Below are 17263 nucleotides of genomic sequence, written 5' to 3' on the forward strand. Positions count from 1 at the left end.
GTAGCTTAACCCATCATCCTTGTTAAAAAGTGAATAATGCAAAATTCAAAAACACATCATTGCAAGCAACTGTAGATATGTATTTTTTTTCTGCATGCTATTGCAAGAGTGCTAGGTAAATATTATACCATTAGGATCTCATATTGGTATGTATGTATGTATGTATATTAGAAAAAAAAATTAAGTAATACAGTTATTGATAACAATTTCCCAGAATTTAGGCATAGACAATAGTTCCTCTTTGAAATTGATGTTTGGAGAGTGAAGAAGAATCTCACCACTTTCTTTGAAAAGACATTCAAATTTTCAGTTGATTCTGTGTAGTAATTTAGCTTCATTCCAGAGGATCCTATGGCTAGTATTGTTAATTTCATGTTCAGCAAGGACAGATTTTTGAGTTCAGTTAAAGATTGCTGTCAGTGGCGTCCATTGAAAATTTTAAGTGGGGGGGCTGCATATACAAAATAATAATAATAATAATAATAATAATAAAATTATTTTTTTACTAATCAGTAACCAATTTGTTAATAAATAAATTTACATATTAAGAAATTGCTTTATTAAAATATTTCACCCTCACTACGAACAAACACCAATAATAAAAGTTTCATATCTCACAGAAATAATGCTCGCAAGCATACAATACACTGGCCAAACGAGCAGTGTCGGAATCTCTTGTAACGTGCAATGAGAAGCGCAAACGAATATCAGCGAGGCTAGCTGCAATTGGCCTAACGTGATAATTTTGACACTGCATTAGATCGCAGTGCATTTGTTTCATAATCTAAAGCATTAATCGAACAATTCCAATTATTAACTATTGAATCAATGTCAAAACATAAGCTGTAACCTTTAACATGTTGTATTGCATTTATATAATGTTGTAGGAATTGTTTTATTTATATACACAAACAAAATTTAATTTTTACATTTTTTCCTTGGGAGTGTCACAATGCTTATGTACAAGTCACCACTGATTGCTGTTCTGAAAAGTGTTTTGCAATGAATTGGCCCATTTGTTTGATGTAAGATAAGACAAATTATTACTGTTACTATTATTACGTGACACCTCCAGGAAGTCCAAAGACTCATTGAAGGAGGGCACCTACTCTACAACTCTCTGTTTCCACCACTCAATCCACCAACTACAATTAACCGCAACTACACCAATGCCATCTACTGCCTGCCACTATCACTACAGTTACAGACAATCACAAACATCCATGCCCATAGTGGGATTCAAACCCACAGCCTTTTGGATGGAGAGCGAATATGCTAACTGCTCAGCCAACCAGGCCAGATTTATTACAAATTACAATTACAGGGAATTTTATATACTCCAGGTAGCTATAACGGTTATACCAATTTATGTTTTGAAGAAGGCAACAAAGAGCTTATCTGATTCATCATAACAAAGATAAGCTCTTTGTTACCTTCTTCAAAACATAAATTGGTATAACCGTTATAGCTACCTGGAGTATAACGGTTATAATGTTATACTCCAGGTAGCTATAACGGTTATACCAATTTATGTTTTGAAGAGGGTAATAAAGAGCTTATCTGATTCATAATCTTAAACATGTCTGCAAGATGAAATTTCTTTAGGGCATGAGGAACAAGCAATATGTTTAGAGTTGCTAATATATGTGATAGATATCCTGTGTAGTAATTTCTTCTTGTGGAATTGGGAGAAAAATGGCTGATGGTGTTTTTAATGATGTTGTAACTGTTGGTAGAGGTGGTTTGCATGATAGTAGAAATTTCTTAATAGTAGAAATTAATTAAAATATATGTAAATATTGCCAATATTATGTATGAATAATAAAGTTTGATCAATTGATTATAATAATAATAATAATAATAATAATTTAAACAAAAATTAAAAAGTTTTTTTGTTTTTTTTTTCAAATTCAGAAATATTTTTGGCAGAATTGTGCTTGTGCAATTTATATCTTTTTAATATAAAAAGAAATATCTCATAAAATTTGTTATAATGCTTAAAGACTTATGGAAAAATAATTTATTTGTTATATTGGTTTCTTTACAGGTATAGGGAAACTGGTATCTCTAACTGACCAATTTATTGCTTCAAGAAACTCAAACCTTTCTTCCATATTAACTTTTACACAGGAGGAGATAAATCATTATAAAGTGGGGTATCTTCCATCACAAGATGATATTGGTCCCTATCCTTTATTTTTTCAATTTGTTTATTCTGTGGCAGATATTCATGGGAACACTATTAATGATCAGATATTCAATATAACAGTCTTCCCAGTTAACAATCAGGTATGATTACCCCATTTCAAAATTTAGTTTAAAATGCATATTTAATTTAACATTATATATGTTTAATATTACACACATATACAGTAATATAAATGTTAAACCAAAATAAAAACAAAATTGTTTTTCTGCTCTGGTTTGAAATCCAGTGAAATATTGGCATAGTAAATAATCTTGTTTATTTTATTATTATGGCATTATGAAAACAAACAATGAAATTCATCCCAGCTGGGACGTTGCTTGGTTAAATAATGCCTCACTATTTTTATCAGGAAACTAGAGTAAACGGTGAAAATTAAGCTACTGAAACAAACTCAACATCAAAAGATTTCAAGATAGGCACCATAAACATAAGAAACACCCACAGAAAAGATGAAAAACTGGAAAAAGAACTAGAGAAGTATCATCTGGACATAATTGGTGCTTTGAGATGAAGAAGACTAAAACAAGTGAGATCTTGCTAAATAATAAATATAGGATGTGATATTTGGACAATAATGATCAGAGAAAGGAATCACTAGTGATAGCATTCAGCACGAAAGAAAAATGTCTTGATTGATAGGCAGTTTCAATTAGAGTAATGTAGCAAATTTCAATCTGGGGAATTGGAAAATGAAACTTACTTATGCCTGTGTTTCCACAAAAAAAAAGCCCTCTCAAGGAAGAAGTGAAGGAATTTTTCAAGTAATTGGAGAAGGCAGCTGACATAAAGATAATGGAAAAGCTGGTCTCTGTTGAAGATCTAAATAGTAGTAGAGTAGCAACTGAAACCCAGACATATAGGAATGTTCAAAAATTTTGATAAAAGGGCAAAGCTAATAATAAGTAATGTTGGATTTCTGTTCAGGAACATTGGACTAGTGATTAACTAATGCCATATTTTAATGTATAAATGTACCCAAATTCACACAGAGAGAAGACATAATTATGAAGTCTTACTGATGATATTATTGCTGGTAGTGATATCACACTGCAGTGAGAGTGACACTCTCAATGACACAATCTCACTGTAAGGGGCCAGGACCCTTCCCCCCATTTGAGGATACAGCAGTAAACAGTTCCACAGGCTGCTGGATAGTACACGAGCTCAAAACAGCTAGTAACATATCTGGAGGCGTCCCGATCAGCCAATGTCAAATCCTGCAGCCATGTATTTTGCCAGTTCATGACTGGAGGAACCAAATACTGTGACTGCAGGGGGAACTGACGAGGCCACGTATGGACAGGAGACCGGATTCCCTCTGTGTGGGCAGTATGTTTGCGAGTCTGCCACCTCTCACTGCATGCCCTACTTCCTCTTTATGTCTTCCTCAAAATACAATAAACCACAACCCAAAGAAATGTGATTGTACTGCGGATCTCAAAAATTCTCCCACAAAAAAAATAGTACAAAAAACTCATAAAAAAACAAAAAATCCATCCACAGAAAACATCAAAGATCCACCAACAACAACCCATCAACATTAATTCTTTCCAAAAAAAAAAAAATTTTTTTTTCACATCCTCTTCACCAACATCCATGGTCTAAACAGCAGTATAAATGATGTGCACCGCCACCTACAGTCATCTAAACTAGAAGCGTTATTCCTATCAGAACCCCAATAGGCAACAGCCATTGTCCACCTTAACTGCCCAAACTATACATTATACAGCTCTTTCTGTCAAAAGGGCAGCACTTATGCATTCATAAGAATCCACATACCAGTCAGAGACTGCAAATCCTTGAATTCCCACTGTTTGATCTGCTTTGGCTCAAAATTTCTCTACCATATTAACCTGTCCTTTTCATATGCTCTCTCTCTCTCTCTATTGCTTTCCAAACTCCATCAACCATCTGAGCTAACTATCTCTCTCTCTCTCTCTCTCTCTCTCTCTATTGCTTTCCAAACTCCATCAACCATCTGAGCTAACTATCTCTCTCTCTCTCTCTCTCTATTGCTTTCCAAACTCCATCAACCATCTGAGCTAACTATCTCTCTCTCTCTCTCTCTCTCTCTCTCTCTCTGAAGTGTGGTCATTCTTCTTGGGGACTTCAATGTCTACAACTCATATTGGTTCCCCTTCTCCAGTTTCACCAATCAAGTAGGCAGGGATGCTGCTGAGGTGTTTGCTATCAGCAGTGACTTATCTCAGATCATCAATATTATAATTCAGGAAGTTATGTGACGTTGGCTAATAGGGGAAATTAATATTTAAAAATGTCATCCTGCAAATGCAATATCAGAATATGCTTCGAATGTCTGCTAATCAATCAGAAAGATGGAAAAGCAGAACAAGGAATTTGTGCCTGTAAAATATTCAGTTATTGCACGAGGTACTTTAGTGTGCTGCCTTCTGGGCATGTTCTTTTGATCTGGTTCCCAGTGGGGGGGGGAGTTAGTAATCTCCATTAGTCTACAACTTGTTACTGGGCAGAAAGAAATATTAGAAAGTATACCCAATATGCAATTCATTTGTGAGATGGCAAGCAAGAGCAGCAGTAGCAATAGCAGTAATTTTTTTCAAGATAATTATCAAATAATTTAGAATTTTTCGATAATAAAAGTGAAATTGATCACTATAAATAAAGAAATCATTTTTGGCATAAATACTTCATCAGCCTGTAAAAGAAATGTCAGTTTTACTGTGTTAGGATATCTGAACAACAGAAAACGAAACAAGACATTCTTGCTTGAGGCAATTTAGTGCGACTTCTCGGAAACTTTCTGTCTTGTGTTTCTCAAAAGAGTAATCTATGACTTATAGCTTTTCCTCTAGGTAAGAGGATTATTGTCCAGCATTTCTAAGACGTATTTCAGAAATAGCAATCAGCAGAAATAGAAGTAGTAATATTTAGATTTTTTTTTTTTAAAAAAGAAAAATAAACAGAAATAACACAATTGAAATTTTTTTGTGTGGGTTTTACATGTTGAAAATACAGCATAGTATTTCTAAATCTTAGAATAATTTCAGCAGACCGCTGATTTCAGATTCAAAGAAAGAGTACAGAATTAGAAGCTTTGATATACAACAATATTATTGCTTTATTTCTTTTGTCAAAACGGTAAACTGAAATAAGAGATTTTGAATACTGTCTGAAAGCTTTCAAAGCTGTAGAAATTTAAAGTAGTTATGAAACTCAGTTCCAGGACAGGAGATGGGGGGGGGGTTGCAGTAAAAAAATCCTAAAAATGAGCATAAATTTTTAATCATTCCATACAGGATATCCTTCCTATTATATTTTCAACATATCTACAGTGGTTAAGCACTGGATATTTTAGTAATGTGCATCCTACAAAAAAAAAACCCTCTGTTGCAATTTTCAGCAGAGGAAGGTGAAGAGTCTCTGATAAAAATACCATTAGGTATAAATTTTTGATACTAAAAAAGACACAATATCAGAAACCGAGTAATGCAGTTTATAATCATTTGTTGTTCATCAAAAAAAAAAAAAAACAATCATTCCTGAAATTGAAATGTGACAATCCATATAAAGTTATTTTGCAAAGAAAGAAAGCAAAATGTCATATTTATTTCACTAAATGTTATTTAAAAATATAAATATTTGACAAAATATTTTAAATGCAAACAAACATTTGAAAATTCACAAAAAAGAATCTATATTGTCAGTAAAGTGGAGGAAATTAACTATTACTAAAGTATATTCATTGCAAAGGCTGATCTATGGTCATTTCAGGATTGATTATTTATTTTAGCAGATGTGAAACTTCTATTTTTGGAAAGAGAGACAATAAATAAATTGTTCAGCAAAAAAAAAAAAACACGATCAAATATCCAAGTACAGTGAAGAAAATTCGAAGTAACAGAGTACATGTAAAGACAAGTGACACAAAAGTCGCTCGACCACAGTTAATCCGCTAATGGCTCTCAAATCGCTGTTAAGGATTAACAACAGATGAGGGGAAATACTTGATAAAAGATAGAATGCCGATGAAGTTTTGATCCATGAAAAAGTCTGGGGTAGTCTTGCTATTTCATCCACCTTGGCCAGTAGGAGGGTTAAGATGACTGTCTCCCAAATCTTAAGCAAATTTATACAGCCAGTTGATCCTGTATACAGGGGGTATCCAAAGCATGGTCTTCTAGGCCCGACTTGCCATAGTGATAGTGCCTGATGTATCTTTTATGTTCGCTGATGCTGATGTCCACATTTCTTCCCGTTTGACCATAGTAAGCTTGATCGCATGAGTGGGGTATGTCGTAGACTCCTGGATGTGATAAACGAGGGATGCTGTCCTTGGGTGAATGGATGAGAGTTGCTAATTTGACACATGGTCTGAATACAGTGTGTAGTTGATGTTTATTGAGAATTCTAGATATCTTTTCCGACGTGCCTTTAATGTATGGGATGGTGACTATTTTGTTGTAGTTCTCCGTGGTAGATAGTGGGAGGGGTTTCTTAGGAACATTTAGTATTTGGTTTATCTTATGGGGATTATAGCCATTGGCCAAGAAGGTGTGGCGTAAGTGAGCCAGTTCAGCAGCAAGAGCATTGTCATTGGAATAGATTGCTCTCGTTCTGTGGATTAGTGTTTTTAAGATACCATACTGTTTAGAAGAGTGATTCATTCATTCATTCATTTCATATGGCAATTCAACGTCCATGAGCCCCTTTTACAGGGTGGTACGGCGTCACCTCAATCCCCCCCCCCCCTATTTTTATCTGGGCTCGGGATCTGCATAGCTGACAGTTCAGACCTATGGCTGGAGGGATTGTCTTAAGTATTCCTGACTGTATCCATGTGTGTTCACAGAGCCAGTTTGCCTGCTTGTGGGATAAAAAACACCAGATAAACTGGGGGAAAAACCTTGCTGTCCACGTCCAAGACCAGCTAACTTGGCTACGGCTGAGGAAGATCCTTAAGCTCCTCATTTCATTGACAGGAATCGAACCTAGAACACTCCTTCCCCAGGCATATGGTTGTGAAGCACATAGCCACTAGGCTAACTGCATGGACAGAAGGGTGATGGTGTGATTGTTTGTGTAAATATCTCCCTGTATGTGCGGGTTTTCTAAAAACCGAGAATGATAAGGAACCATCTGGAAGATGTGTGATTAGTGTATCCAGGAAGGGCAGGCAGTTATTAGCTTCCAGTTCCATTGTAAAGTGGATTTTTGGATGTTGGCTATTTAAATGCTCTAAGAATGTATCCAATGTGCCTGGGCCATGTGGCCAAATAGCAAGCACATCATGAACATAGCATAGCCAAAGTGTTGGTTTGAGAATGACTGTTGACAGCTAGTTTCCAGATTCTAGTTTTCCAGGTGTTCTATGTAGAAGTCGGCAAAGGGGGGGGGGGAGGAGAAAGGAGAGCATAGCTGTTCCATGTAATTGTTTGTATGTGAAATATCCTGCATGTATTGTGAATTTAAATAGTTCAAATAAATCAAGGGGAAAGCATGACTTTAGCAGATTAAGGGTTTCAATTAGTGGTACATTTGTGAATAGTGAGGTTATATCAAAGCTCACCATTAAGTCTGAGCTTTTTAAGGTATGGTGTTCTAAAATACTTTTTTAGGTGGGCAGAATTTTTGACAAAGGAGGGAGAATTGTTTGTGAGAGTGGCTAGTAGCTTAGCTAAATGTCTAGCCAGTTTGTATGTGGAATTATTTATACTATCTACAATAGGGCATAAGGGTGTACCTTGTTTGTGAATTTTTGGTGCTCCATATATCCTGGGTACTCTGCTCATGTGATCAAGCTTACTATGGTCAAACAGGAAGAACTGTGGACATCCGCAACAGTGAACATAAAAGATACATCCTGCACTATGGCAAGTCGGGCCTAGCAGACCATGTTTTGGATACCCCTGCACACAGGATCAACTGGAAGAAAACAAAGGTACTGCACAGAAGCTTTTACAAGTCAGAGAGATTGTTGTTAGAAGCAACAGAAGACTTGAAACATACTCCGAATCTCAACAAATATGTCTGTATAAATTTGCTTAAGATTTGGGAGACAGTCATCTTAAGACATAGATAGTACCTGCTTTCTGTCTCTGTTTTTTTTTTTTAATTTATTTATTTATATAGCAGGCTCCTAATTAGGACTTGAGTCTTTGTGTTGTTGTTACAATTTTGTTAAACTAGTCCCTTTGTTACACCATGTTGTTGCAGTCTTGCGTACTGTGACAAACTGTTTTTGTGCTCTGAAGATGCTGGTTATAACACCAGCGAAATATCAGCAGTGAGTCAATAAATAATTATTTACTTATAGACTGAATAATATAAGCACGTAAACACAAGAAAGATATTTAATTAACCAAATATTTCGGTCTGGAAATAGCAGACCATCTTCAGTGGCACTACAAGAACAGTTTTAAAAAAATGCAAGGTGGAATACTAACAATAGATCATTTAAAAAAAGAACAAGCCATTGTGATGTTATATCACTAAGTATTAAAGGGAATTTTTTAGGAGACATGATTGAAATAAAGATATTAATTAATAATATTAAATAACATGAAATTAATATGAATTAATGAGTTATTAGGGGTGCTTAAGGGTCAAAGCTGTATAACTGAGAGGAGACCTCCACATAGCCTTTAAAGGAATGCGGAGAACCGACCAGGGCTTCTGACCTAATGTCCAATCCTCACCTTCTCGTGGTGCACCCTGTTGGGTATCTACTTTGATACTGAACGAACGAGGATGGGCTGGCAATTTGGGATTTAGCCGACCAAATTGTATTCTTATTGGTTAAACCAAAATAAAAAATGATGGTACAACATGACAAAATTTCATGCCGGCTGGGGCGTCGCCCGGTTAAACAAGGCCCCCGTTGTTTTCGCCAGGGAACCAGGGCGAACAGCGAAAAGTCAGCTACTGGAACAAATCTGAAAACAAACCCCAACTCAACATCACCAGAGTTAAAGATCGGTACTATCAACGTAAGAAGCCTGAATGGCAAAGAAATGGAGCTAGCTGAGGAATTAGATAAGTACAAGATCGACATAATAGGGGTGACTGAAACAAAAAAGACCAAAACTGGTGAGATCTTTCTGAGCAATAAATACAAAATGTTATATTCAGGCAATGACAATCAAGGAAAAGAAGGCGTAGCCATAGTATTCAACACAAAATATGAGGCTAATCTTCTTGAATGGCAGTCAGTCTCAAGTAGAGTAATGTGGGCAAATATGAGAATGGGGAACTGGACAATGAGACTTATTTGTGCCTATGGTCCCACAGAAGGTTCTACTAAGGTAGAAGTGGAGGAATTTTTTGAGGCTTTAGAAAAAGCAACTGACACAATGAAAAAGGAAAAGTTGGTCCTTGTTGGGGATCTGAATAGTAGAGTAGGAAATGATTGTGAGACATACAAAAATATTTTGGGAAAATTTGGAGAAGAGAGCAAAGCTAATAATAATGGCAAATATCTGTTGGATTTCTGCTCAGGACATGGACTGGTTATTACTAACACTATGTTCCAACATAAAAATGTGCACAAATTCACATGGAGAGAAGAGGCTAGGAATAAGAAAAGTCTCATTGACTATGTTATTGTTGATAGTGATGTTTTCTCCCTGGTGCAGGACACCAGAGTGTACAGAGGATTTGAAATTGGAAGTGATCACTATTTAGTCTTGAGCAGGATAAAATTAAATTTCATATTGAAAAGAATAACATGTAAGAAAGTTTTAAAGCGAATAAAAGTTGAGCAGCTCTCAGATATGAACTGTAGACTAAAATACAGAAATATTATTGAAAAGAAAATGAAAGAGTTTGAGAACAGGAATCAAACCTTGGAGATTCAGTGGCAAACTCTGAAGGAAACATTGATTGATTCTGCCAGAGAGGCATGTGGTGAGGTTGTGTGCAAGGATAAAAAAATCAGAACTCCCTGGTGGACACAGGAAGTTAAAGAGGCAGTGAAGGAAAAGAAGAAAGCATATCAAAAGTTCCTGGCAAATAAGTCAGCTTTTACTCTTACAGAATACAGAGACAAATGTAAGAAAGCTATACAGTGTGTAAAACTAGCTAAACAAAAGTCATGGGAGGACTTTGGCAAGAATATAGAAAATAAATATCAAGAAGGTGGCAAAATATTCTGGAGGTTGTTGAATAAGCTTAGGAATGGAGGAAAGAGTGCTGTAAAAGGAGTTAGAGATGATAAAGGTGACATGAAAACAGGAGAAAAAGATATCCTTGAAGTATGGAGTAAGTACTTTGAAAAACTGCTAAATGAAACAAGCAGTGATGACAGCACAGTGATAAAAAACACTGACCAGGCATGCAGTCATGAATACATATCCATACTTGAAGTAGAAAAAGCCATCAAAGGCTTGAAATGTGGAAAGGCAGCAGGAGTAGATGATATTCGACCAGAAATGCTGAAGTATGGTGATATAAGAGTCTTACAGTGGCTGCACTGCATAGTTCAGAAAGCCTGGACTGATGGACGAATTCCCGATGATTGGAGTAAAGCTCTCATAGTACCCATATATAAAAAGGGAAATAAAACTGAATGTGAGAATTACAGAGGTATTTCCCTACTGAGTGTTCCTGGCAAGATCTATGCGAGTATACTTGAGAAACGGTTGAGAAGAATTGTGGAAGAAAAGCTTGGTGAAGAACAAGCTGGATTCAGGCCAAATAGAGGCTGTCAGGATCAGATCTTCACTTTACGACAAATAGTCGAGAAAGCATGGGAATATAACAAAGATCTGTATTTAAGTTTTGTTGATTTGGAAAAGGCATATGACAAAGTGCCAAGAGAGAAGCTATTCAATACGCTGCAGTTATATGGTGTCAATGGAGCACTATATCAAGCAATACTTAGTCTTTATTTGAGTTGTGAGTCAGCAGCTAGAATTGAAGGAAGTACAGGAAGATGGTTTAATGTTAAATCTGGTGTGAGACAAGGATGTACATTATCCCCTTTGTTATTCATTATCTATATGGATCACATTATGAAGGAATGTGGTATTAAACCTGATATCAAAATTGGAGATGTTAATGTCAGCTCTTTGCTTTATGCGGATGATGTTATACTTCTAAATAAATCCGCTACAAGTCTCCAAGATTCTCTGACTAAATTGAATAACTGTTGTAATAGATATGGTATGAAGGTCAGCAATAAAAAGACAAAGACAATGAAAATAGGCAGAATCATTGAAAATGTCAACTGTGTTGTGAATGGAGAACCTGTGGAACAAGTAAAACATTTCAGCTACTTAGGCACAATTTTTACTGAAGATGGTAAACTAAATATAGAAATAGACAACAGAATCAGCAAAGCTGGTATCGTGGGAAGTCAATTGAATAAATTCATATGGAATAAGAAAGAAATTAGTCGGAACACTAAATTAGCTGTATACAAGACTGTGTTCAAACCAATTTTAACTTATGGATCTGAGAGCTGGGTCAGAAGTAAAACACTTGACCAAAGACTAGAGACCGCAGATATGAGAGTCCTGAGAAAGATTAGAGGCGTGAACAGATGGCATCAATGGCAATATCATATTAAAAATGAGGATATTAGGAAAGAACTTGACATTGTCAGCATCCAGGAATGTGTTAGCAGAGCTAATCTCAGATGGTATGGTCACTTAAATAGAATGGGAGAGGAAAGATTAGCAAAACAAGTGTTCTCTGCCAGGTTGGCAGGAAAACGACCCAGAGGAAGACCAAGATATAGGTGGATTGATACGGTACAAAGTGCCTTAGACGATAGAAATATAAGATCTGATAATGTTGGAGTCTTGACAAGTAACAGACTGATTTGGAGGAAAATTGTAGATAGGAAGTTAGTAATGATGTAATTTTTTCATGTAGTACTGTCATATCCTGTACACCCCTTGAGGGTACATGGCAGGAATTTGATGATGATGATGATGATGATGATGATAATGAGTTATCCTGATTAGACTTTCCCAGAATTTTGATATAGATATACAGTCATTCTATTGTTGATCTATTGTTAGTATTCCACCTTGTATTTTTTTAAAACTGTTCTTGTACTGCCACTGAAGATGGTCTGCTATTTCCAGACCGAAATATTTGGTTAATTAAATATCTTTCTTGTGTTTACATGCTTATATTATTCAGTCTTTATGTCACAAGTATCCTTAAAACATCAAATATTTACTTACAGTTCTGTGTTCTGATATATACCGTCAAATTTAAACAACATGTACGACGAACACATAAGCCTTTCTACACACAACTGCACATCAGCAGTCAATTTCCTTAATTTATCATAGTCCCTTCTGTTCTGCTACTTGCCTAGCCTCTCCCCATGTCAAAACCACATGATCACTCTTCTTAGTTGGTGACATCATCTATTATCACTGTATGAGATGATATTAAATCCAACACTTGTGTATTGCATATTCTTCAACTATGTGCTGCATAGTTGTCCCTAAGTAGCTCAAGGAATTCAGCCTTCTTACTCACATGTTATTTCCTTCTTCCAGTAAATGCTTCTGTAGTTAAAATCAGCATTATTATCACCATCTGTCTTTCACTCACCAGTCTCATCTTTTTGAATATTTCAGAATCATCTCTCTCTGCATTCCCTGACATGTAGCAACACTCCACTAAATATCTAAAATTTTTGTTTACCTCATCTCACACCAAATGGTCTCAAAGCCACTATCATTACTACTCTTTCAAGTTTCACACTGAGAGGACATATAGTAACTCTTCTGAAATCATCAGTAGTATCTCACGTTATCTTTTGTGCCTTTTCAAAAAATGCTATAATCATCACATTCTATTGCCATGAATACATCGTCCTCTTTTAATTACCTCTCACCTCTCACCAATGATTTTTGGACTGACTAACTGTATTAAGCCACAAACTCTGCACCCTTATTCCTAATATTTCTTGCATTGGTGTATATGCACATTAGGTTTCCTCTGGTCCTTCTCCTTACCTTCCCACAATTCTTTATTCCATCATTCAAGTCCTTTGACACTGCTCCAATTGAAGCCATCGCTGCATCCTTATTTGGTCTTCCATTATCCTTTATCTCATACCAATTCTGGTATCTTACACTCAAAGTCCCACCGTCTAGTTTTTGTTTCCCTTACTGGTTATGCGCTCTTCTCCTCTCATCAACAATCTACCCAGATTTTATAATTCCTCCTCTCATACTCTTCCTCTTTAGTTGCTAGCAACATTCACGAATTACATGCTACCACATTCACACTTCCTCGGAAATAATTTGGTCTTACCAATGCAATCAACTCCTCTGTATTTCCTTTTCTCTACATAGCCTCAATCACCCTTTCTATTGTTGCCTTTCTCAGAGATAATTTTGACACCTGCTCCATTTCACATCTTTCATCATAAGAATCCCCATACAGCACTACACTACTTTCCACTATTCCACCATAATTATTCATCTTTGATACATCTGCCACTAGCACTTTTTTTCTTACATCTACAACTATTAACTTCTTCTATAAATGTTGTATCTCACTTGGCACACACCTCAATTCACTCCTCAACATTACTAGTTCTTTCTTAATATCTTATGTTCACATCTTTCATGCTGGCTTCTTTGCCATTCTTCATTCATTCTTCTACTGTTCCACTGTCTCTCTCTCTCTCTCTCTCTCTCCCTCTCCATCTTACTACTCTCTGCTGTGACATTCACTACATTTGTACTATATGCACTATTGCCGAAGTTTCACTATGCTCATATTACTTACATCATTTGCACCACACTGCCATTAATTGCTTCTTTCATCAGGTCACTTGCTTGTTTTTTCATAGCTTTCTTACCCCCCCCCCCTCATTCACTAGTCTTTCACAGTATCCCACTTTATCATGAGAATGATACTCATTCTTATTGTTACATTCTTGCTACTATTACCTTCAGTCGCCGATTTCTGCTCTGGGAATTCCTGGGATGAAATTACCAAGAAAGTTTGAATCTTTCTTCTCTTTAGTCTTGAGAAAAGCAGCTCAAGACTCAAGATATTTTATAAATTTAAATTTACAAATCTGAAACAGAAAAGTATTAAATTTATTATAATTTTAGCAAAATGAGTATTGTATTGCATGGAATGTAAATGAGGAATATTGCCTGTAATGAATATAGTGTTATACATTATTTTATATATCTATTTGTGTTTCTTTTAAATTTAATATCATAATCTTATTATATGACTAATATGATTATGAACAAGTGCAATGAAACATCCAGATGTAAATAGATATTTTAATTACACTTAGTGACTCCAAGCTGGTTTGCTCATAGAACTCTTCCTCTTATCAGGTAGTTTGTTAGCTGAATGAAAGAAAATATGACTAACAGTAGCAAAAGGACTGAAGTCATTATTTTTGAGGCTGTATGGAAGAAGACAGAAAGAGGAAAAATAGTGTGCGTGTTGCTTAGTTATGATAATGATGAGCTGAGCAGAAGAGCAGTGATATTGAATGGCATAATAGCGAGAATGTGTGACAAGAGAGGACTGGTATATGTGGATGCTTGGAGTGCGTTTGAGGAAAGAGAGGAATTGTATGCGAGAGACTGCTTACATTTGAATGAGGAAGGACGTAGGCATCTGGAGAGAGATTGCTGTTCTGAATGAGTCAGTGTGTCCCAGGGAGGATGATAGCAGGGGTGGCCTCTTGTGGGAATGGATACTTGGGAGAAGGGAGATGACATCAGGTAACACTGAGCCCAGTGGAGTCTAGAGGGGATAATGCTAGGTATAGAAACAATGGCATTTATATGTTTTATACTAATGCCAGGAGTATCCAGAATAAGGGAGAGGAATTGGTGGCGCAGATAGCATCAGCCTGGCCAAAAATTATTGGGATCACTGAGACGTGGTTGACAGAAGGGGATATAATAACAGGAATAGAAGTCACTGGGTATAGCATTTATCGTCAGGATAGGAGGGGAAAGCGTGGTGGTGGGGTACTGCTTATGATAAGTGATGACCTATGTCCTCTAAGAGTGGAGGCTTTGGAAGGAAGTGAGACAAATGATTTTGAGAGCATATGGTGTGAGGTAGAATAACTAATATTTAAGGAATTGACAGCGTATACTGGAAATATAGATTAAATAAACTTTAATATACACTTTCCGATATTTCGGCGAACGTTACGTTGCCATCTTCTTGGGAACTTACTAAAAAGACACGTGCACACAAGTACTAATACAACAAATGAGACTGAGGCTAGGACGCTAGCGTTTTCCTAAAGTCCTGATGGTGCCCCTGGTGGGCTATATTGGTAGTTCTTGGCCTTTGGGCTGAAGTTCTTTTGATAAAAGTTTCCCAAATTTGGGGCAGTTTCATGCATCCAAATTTGTTGAGGTTTGGCATGTTCCTAAGGGCCGAGGCTGATTCCATGAATAGTCTTTCATACTTGAACTTGCTGCGGTGTATTACTGTGGCTTTCTTCCATCTTATTCTGTGGCGAGTATCCAGAGCGTGGTCTGCAAGCCCAGAGTGGCTGTACTGGTGAAATCGGATGTAATCCTTGTGTTCTGAGATTCTGATATTTGCTGTCCTGCCTGTTTGGCCAAAGTAGGACAGTTTACAGCTGCAAGGGACCTGGTATACACCAGGTAGGTCTAGGGGAAGTGGTTGGTCTTTGGTGGAGCGGATAAGGGATGCCAGTTTTCTATGTGGTCTGTAACAAGTGGTCAAGTCATGTTTTTTTAAGATTTTATTGATTTTTTCTGAGGTGCCTCTGATGTAGGGAATAGTGATGGATTTAGAGTAATCTTTTTTGTGAGGGGGAGGGGGTGGTGGGTTGTGGATAACTGGGTTAAGTATTTTTTGGATTTTTTGGAGGGGGTAGCCGTTGGCTGAGAAAGTGTCACGGATGTGATTTAGTTCAGAGGTTAGGGCTTGATCATTAGAACAGATTATTTTTGCCCTGTTGAATAATGTTTTAATAACTCCATATTGTTGTGAGGGGGGGTGGTGGGATTGTTGGTGAATGTATCTGCCTGTATGGGCGGGTTTTCTATAAACTGAGAAAACCAAGGTTCCATCAGGTTGGCGGGTGACTAGTGTGTCTAGGAAGGGGAGGTTATTGTTTTCCTCTTTTTCCAGGGTGAATTTGATTCTAGGGTGTTGGTTGTTCAAGTGTGTTAGGAAGGAGAGGAGTGAATCCGGGCCATGTGGCCAAATAGCGAAAACATCATCAACATAGCGAAGCCATATGGTAGGTTTTTGTGGGGCTGAGTTTAAGGCTTTCTCTTCAAACATCTCCATGAAAAAGTTGGCCAAGGGTGGGGAAAGTGGTGAACCCATGGCTGTCCCCTCTATCTGTTTGTAGAATTTTTCCTGCCAAACGAAATAGCCTGAGTTCATTGTAAACTGAAATAGGGCTGAGATATCGGGAGGAAATTTAGCTTGGATTAGCTCTAAGGTTTCTTTGAGAGGGACATTCGTGAATGTCCCTCTCAAATTTGGGAAACTTTTATCAAAAGAACTTCAGCCCAAAGGCCAAGAACTACCAATATAGCCCACCAGGGGCACCATCAGGACTTTAGGAAAACGCTAGCGTCCTAGCCTCAGTCTCATTTGTTGTATTAGTACTTGTGTGCACGTGTCTTTTTAGTAAGTTCCCAAGAAGATGGCAACGTAACGTTCGCCGAAATATCGGAAAGTGTATATTAAAGTTTATTTAATCTATATTTCCAGTATACGCTGTCAATTCCTTAAATATTAGTTATTATGTCTAACCAGCGTATAAGCCTCTCAACAAGAATAAGTGTGAGGTAGAGGTAGGCAAGACAGGATATTTAGTGGGGTGTTGCTACAGACCCAGGAGCACAGAGGATGGGGACCAGGAGATGTTTAGACAGATAAGTTTGGCAAGTGCAAGAAGAATGATTGTTATGGGGGATTTTAACCACAGTAGTATAAATTGGAGAGAGGAAGATGCGTGTAGCAATAGGGGAATGGAATTTCTAGAATTCATGAGGGACAAATGTCTTAGGCAACATGTAACAGAGGGAACAAGAGGTTCAAGAGTTTTGGATTTGGTTATACCATCAG

General features: G+C 36.9%; 1 protein-coding gene across 1 annotated transcript in view; it reads left to right on the forward strand.

Annotated features, from left to right (window-relative positions):
- The window catches only part of LOC150100755 (FRAS1-related extracellular matrix protein 1-like), a 198325-nt gene that overhangs the window by 79280 nt on the left and 101782 nt on the right, over nt 1-17263 (forward strand). Inside the window, exon 5 of the mRNA XM_090401883.1 lies at nt 2048-2289. Coding sequence (XP_090258009.1) covers nt 2048-2289 — 242 coding nt within the window. The remainder of the gene's footprint in view (nt 1-2047; nt 2290-17263) is intronic.

The sequence above is a fragment of the Typopeltis vanoorti genome, chromosome 12, assembly GCF_054136105.1.
Source record: "Typopeltis vanoorti isolate ZY-2024b chromosome 12, IOZ_Tvanoo_1.0, whole genome shotgun sequence".
Taxonomy (NCBI): domain Eukaryota; kingdom Metazoa; phylum Arthropoda; class Arachnida; order Uropygi; family Thelyphonidae; genus Typopeltis; species Typopeltis vanoorti.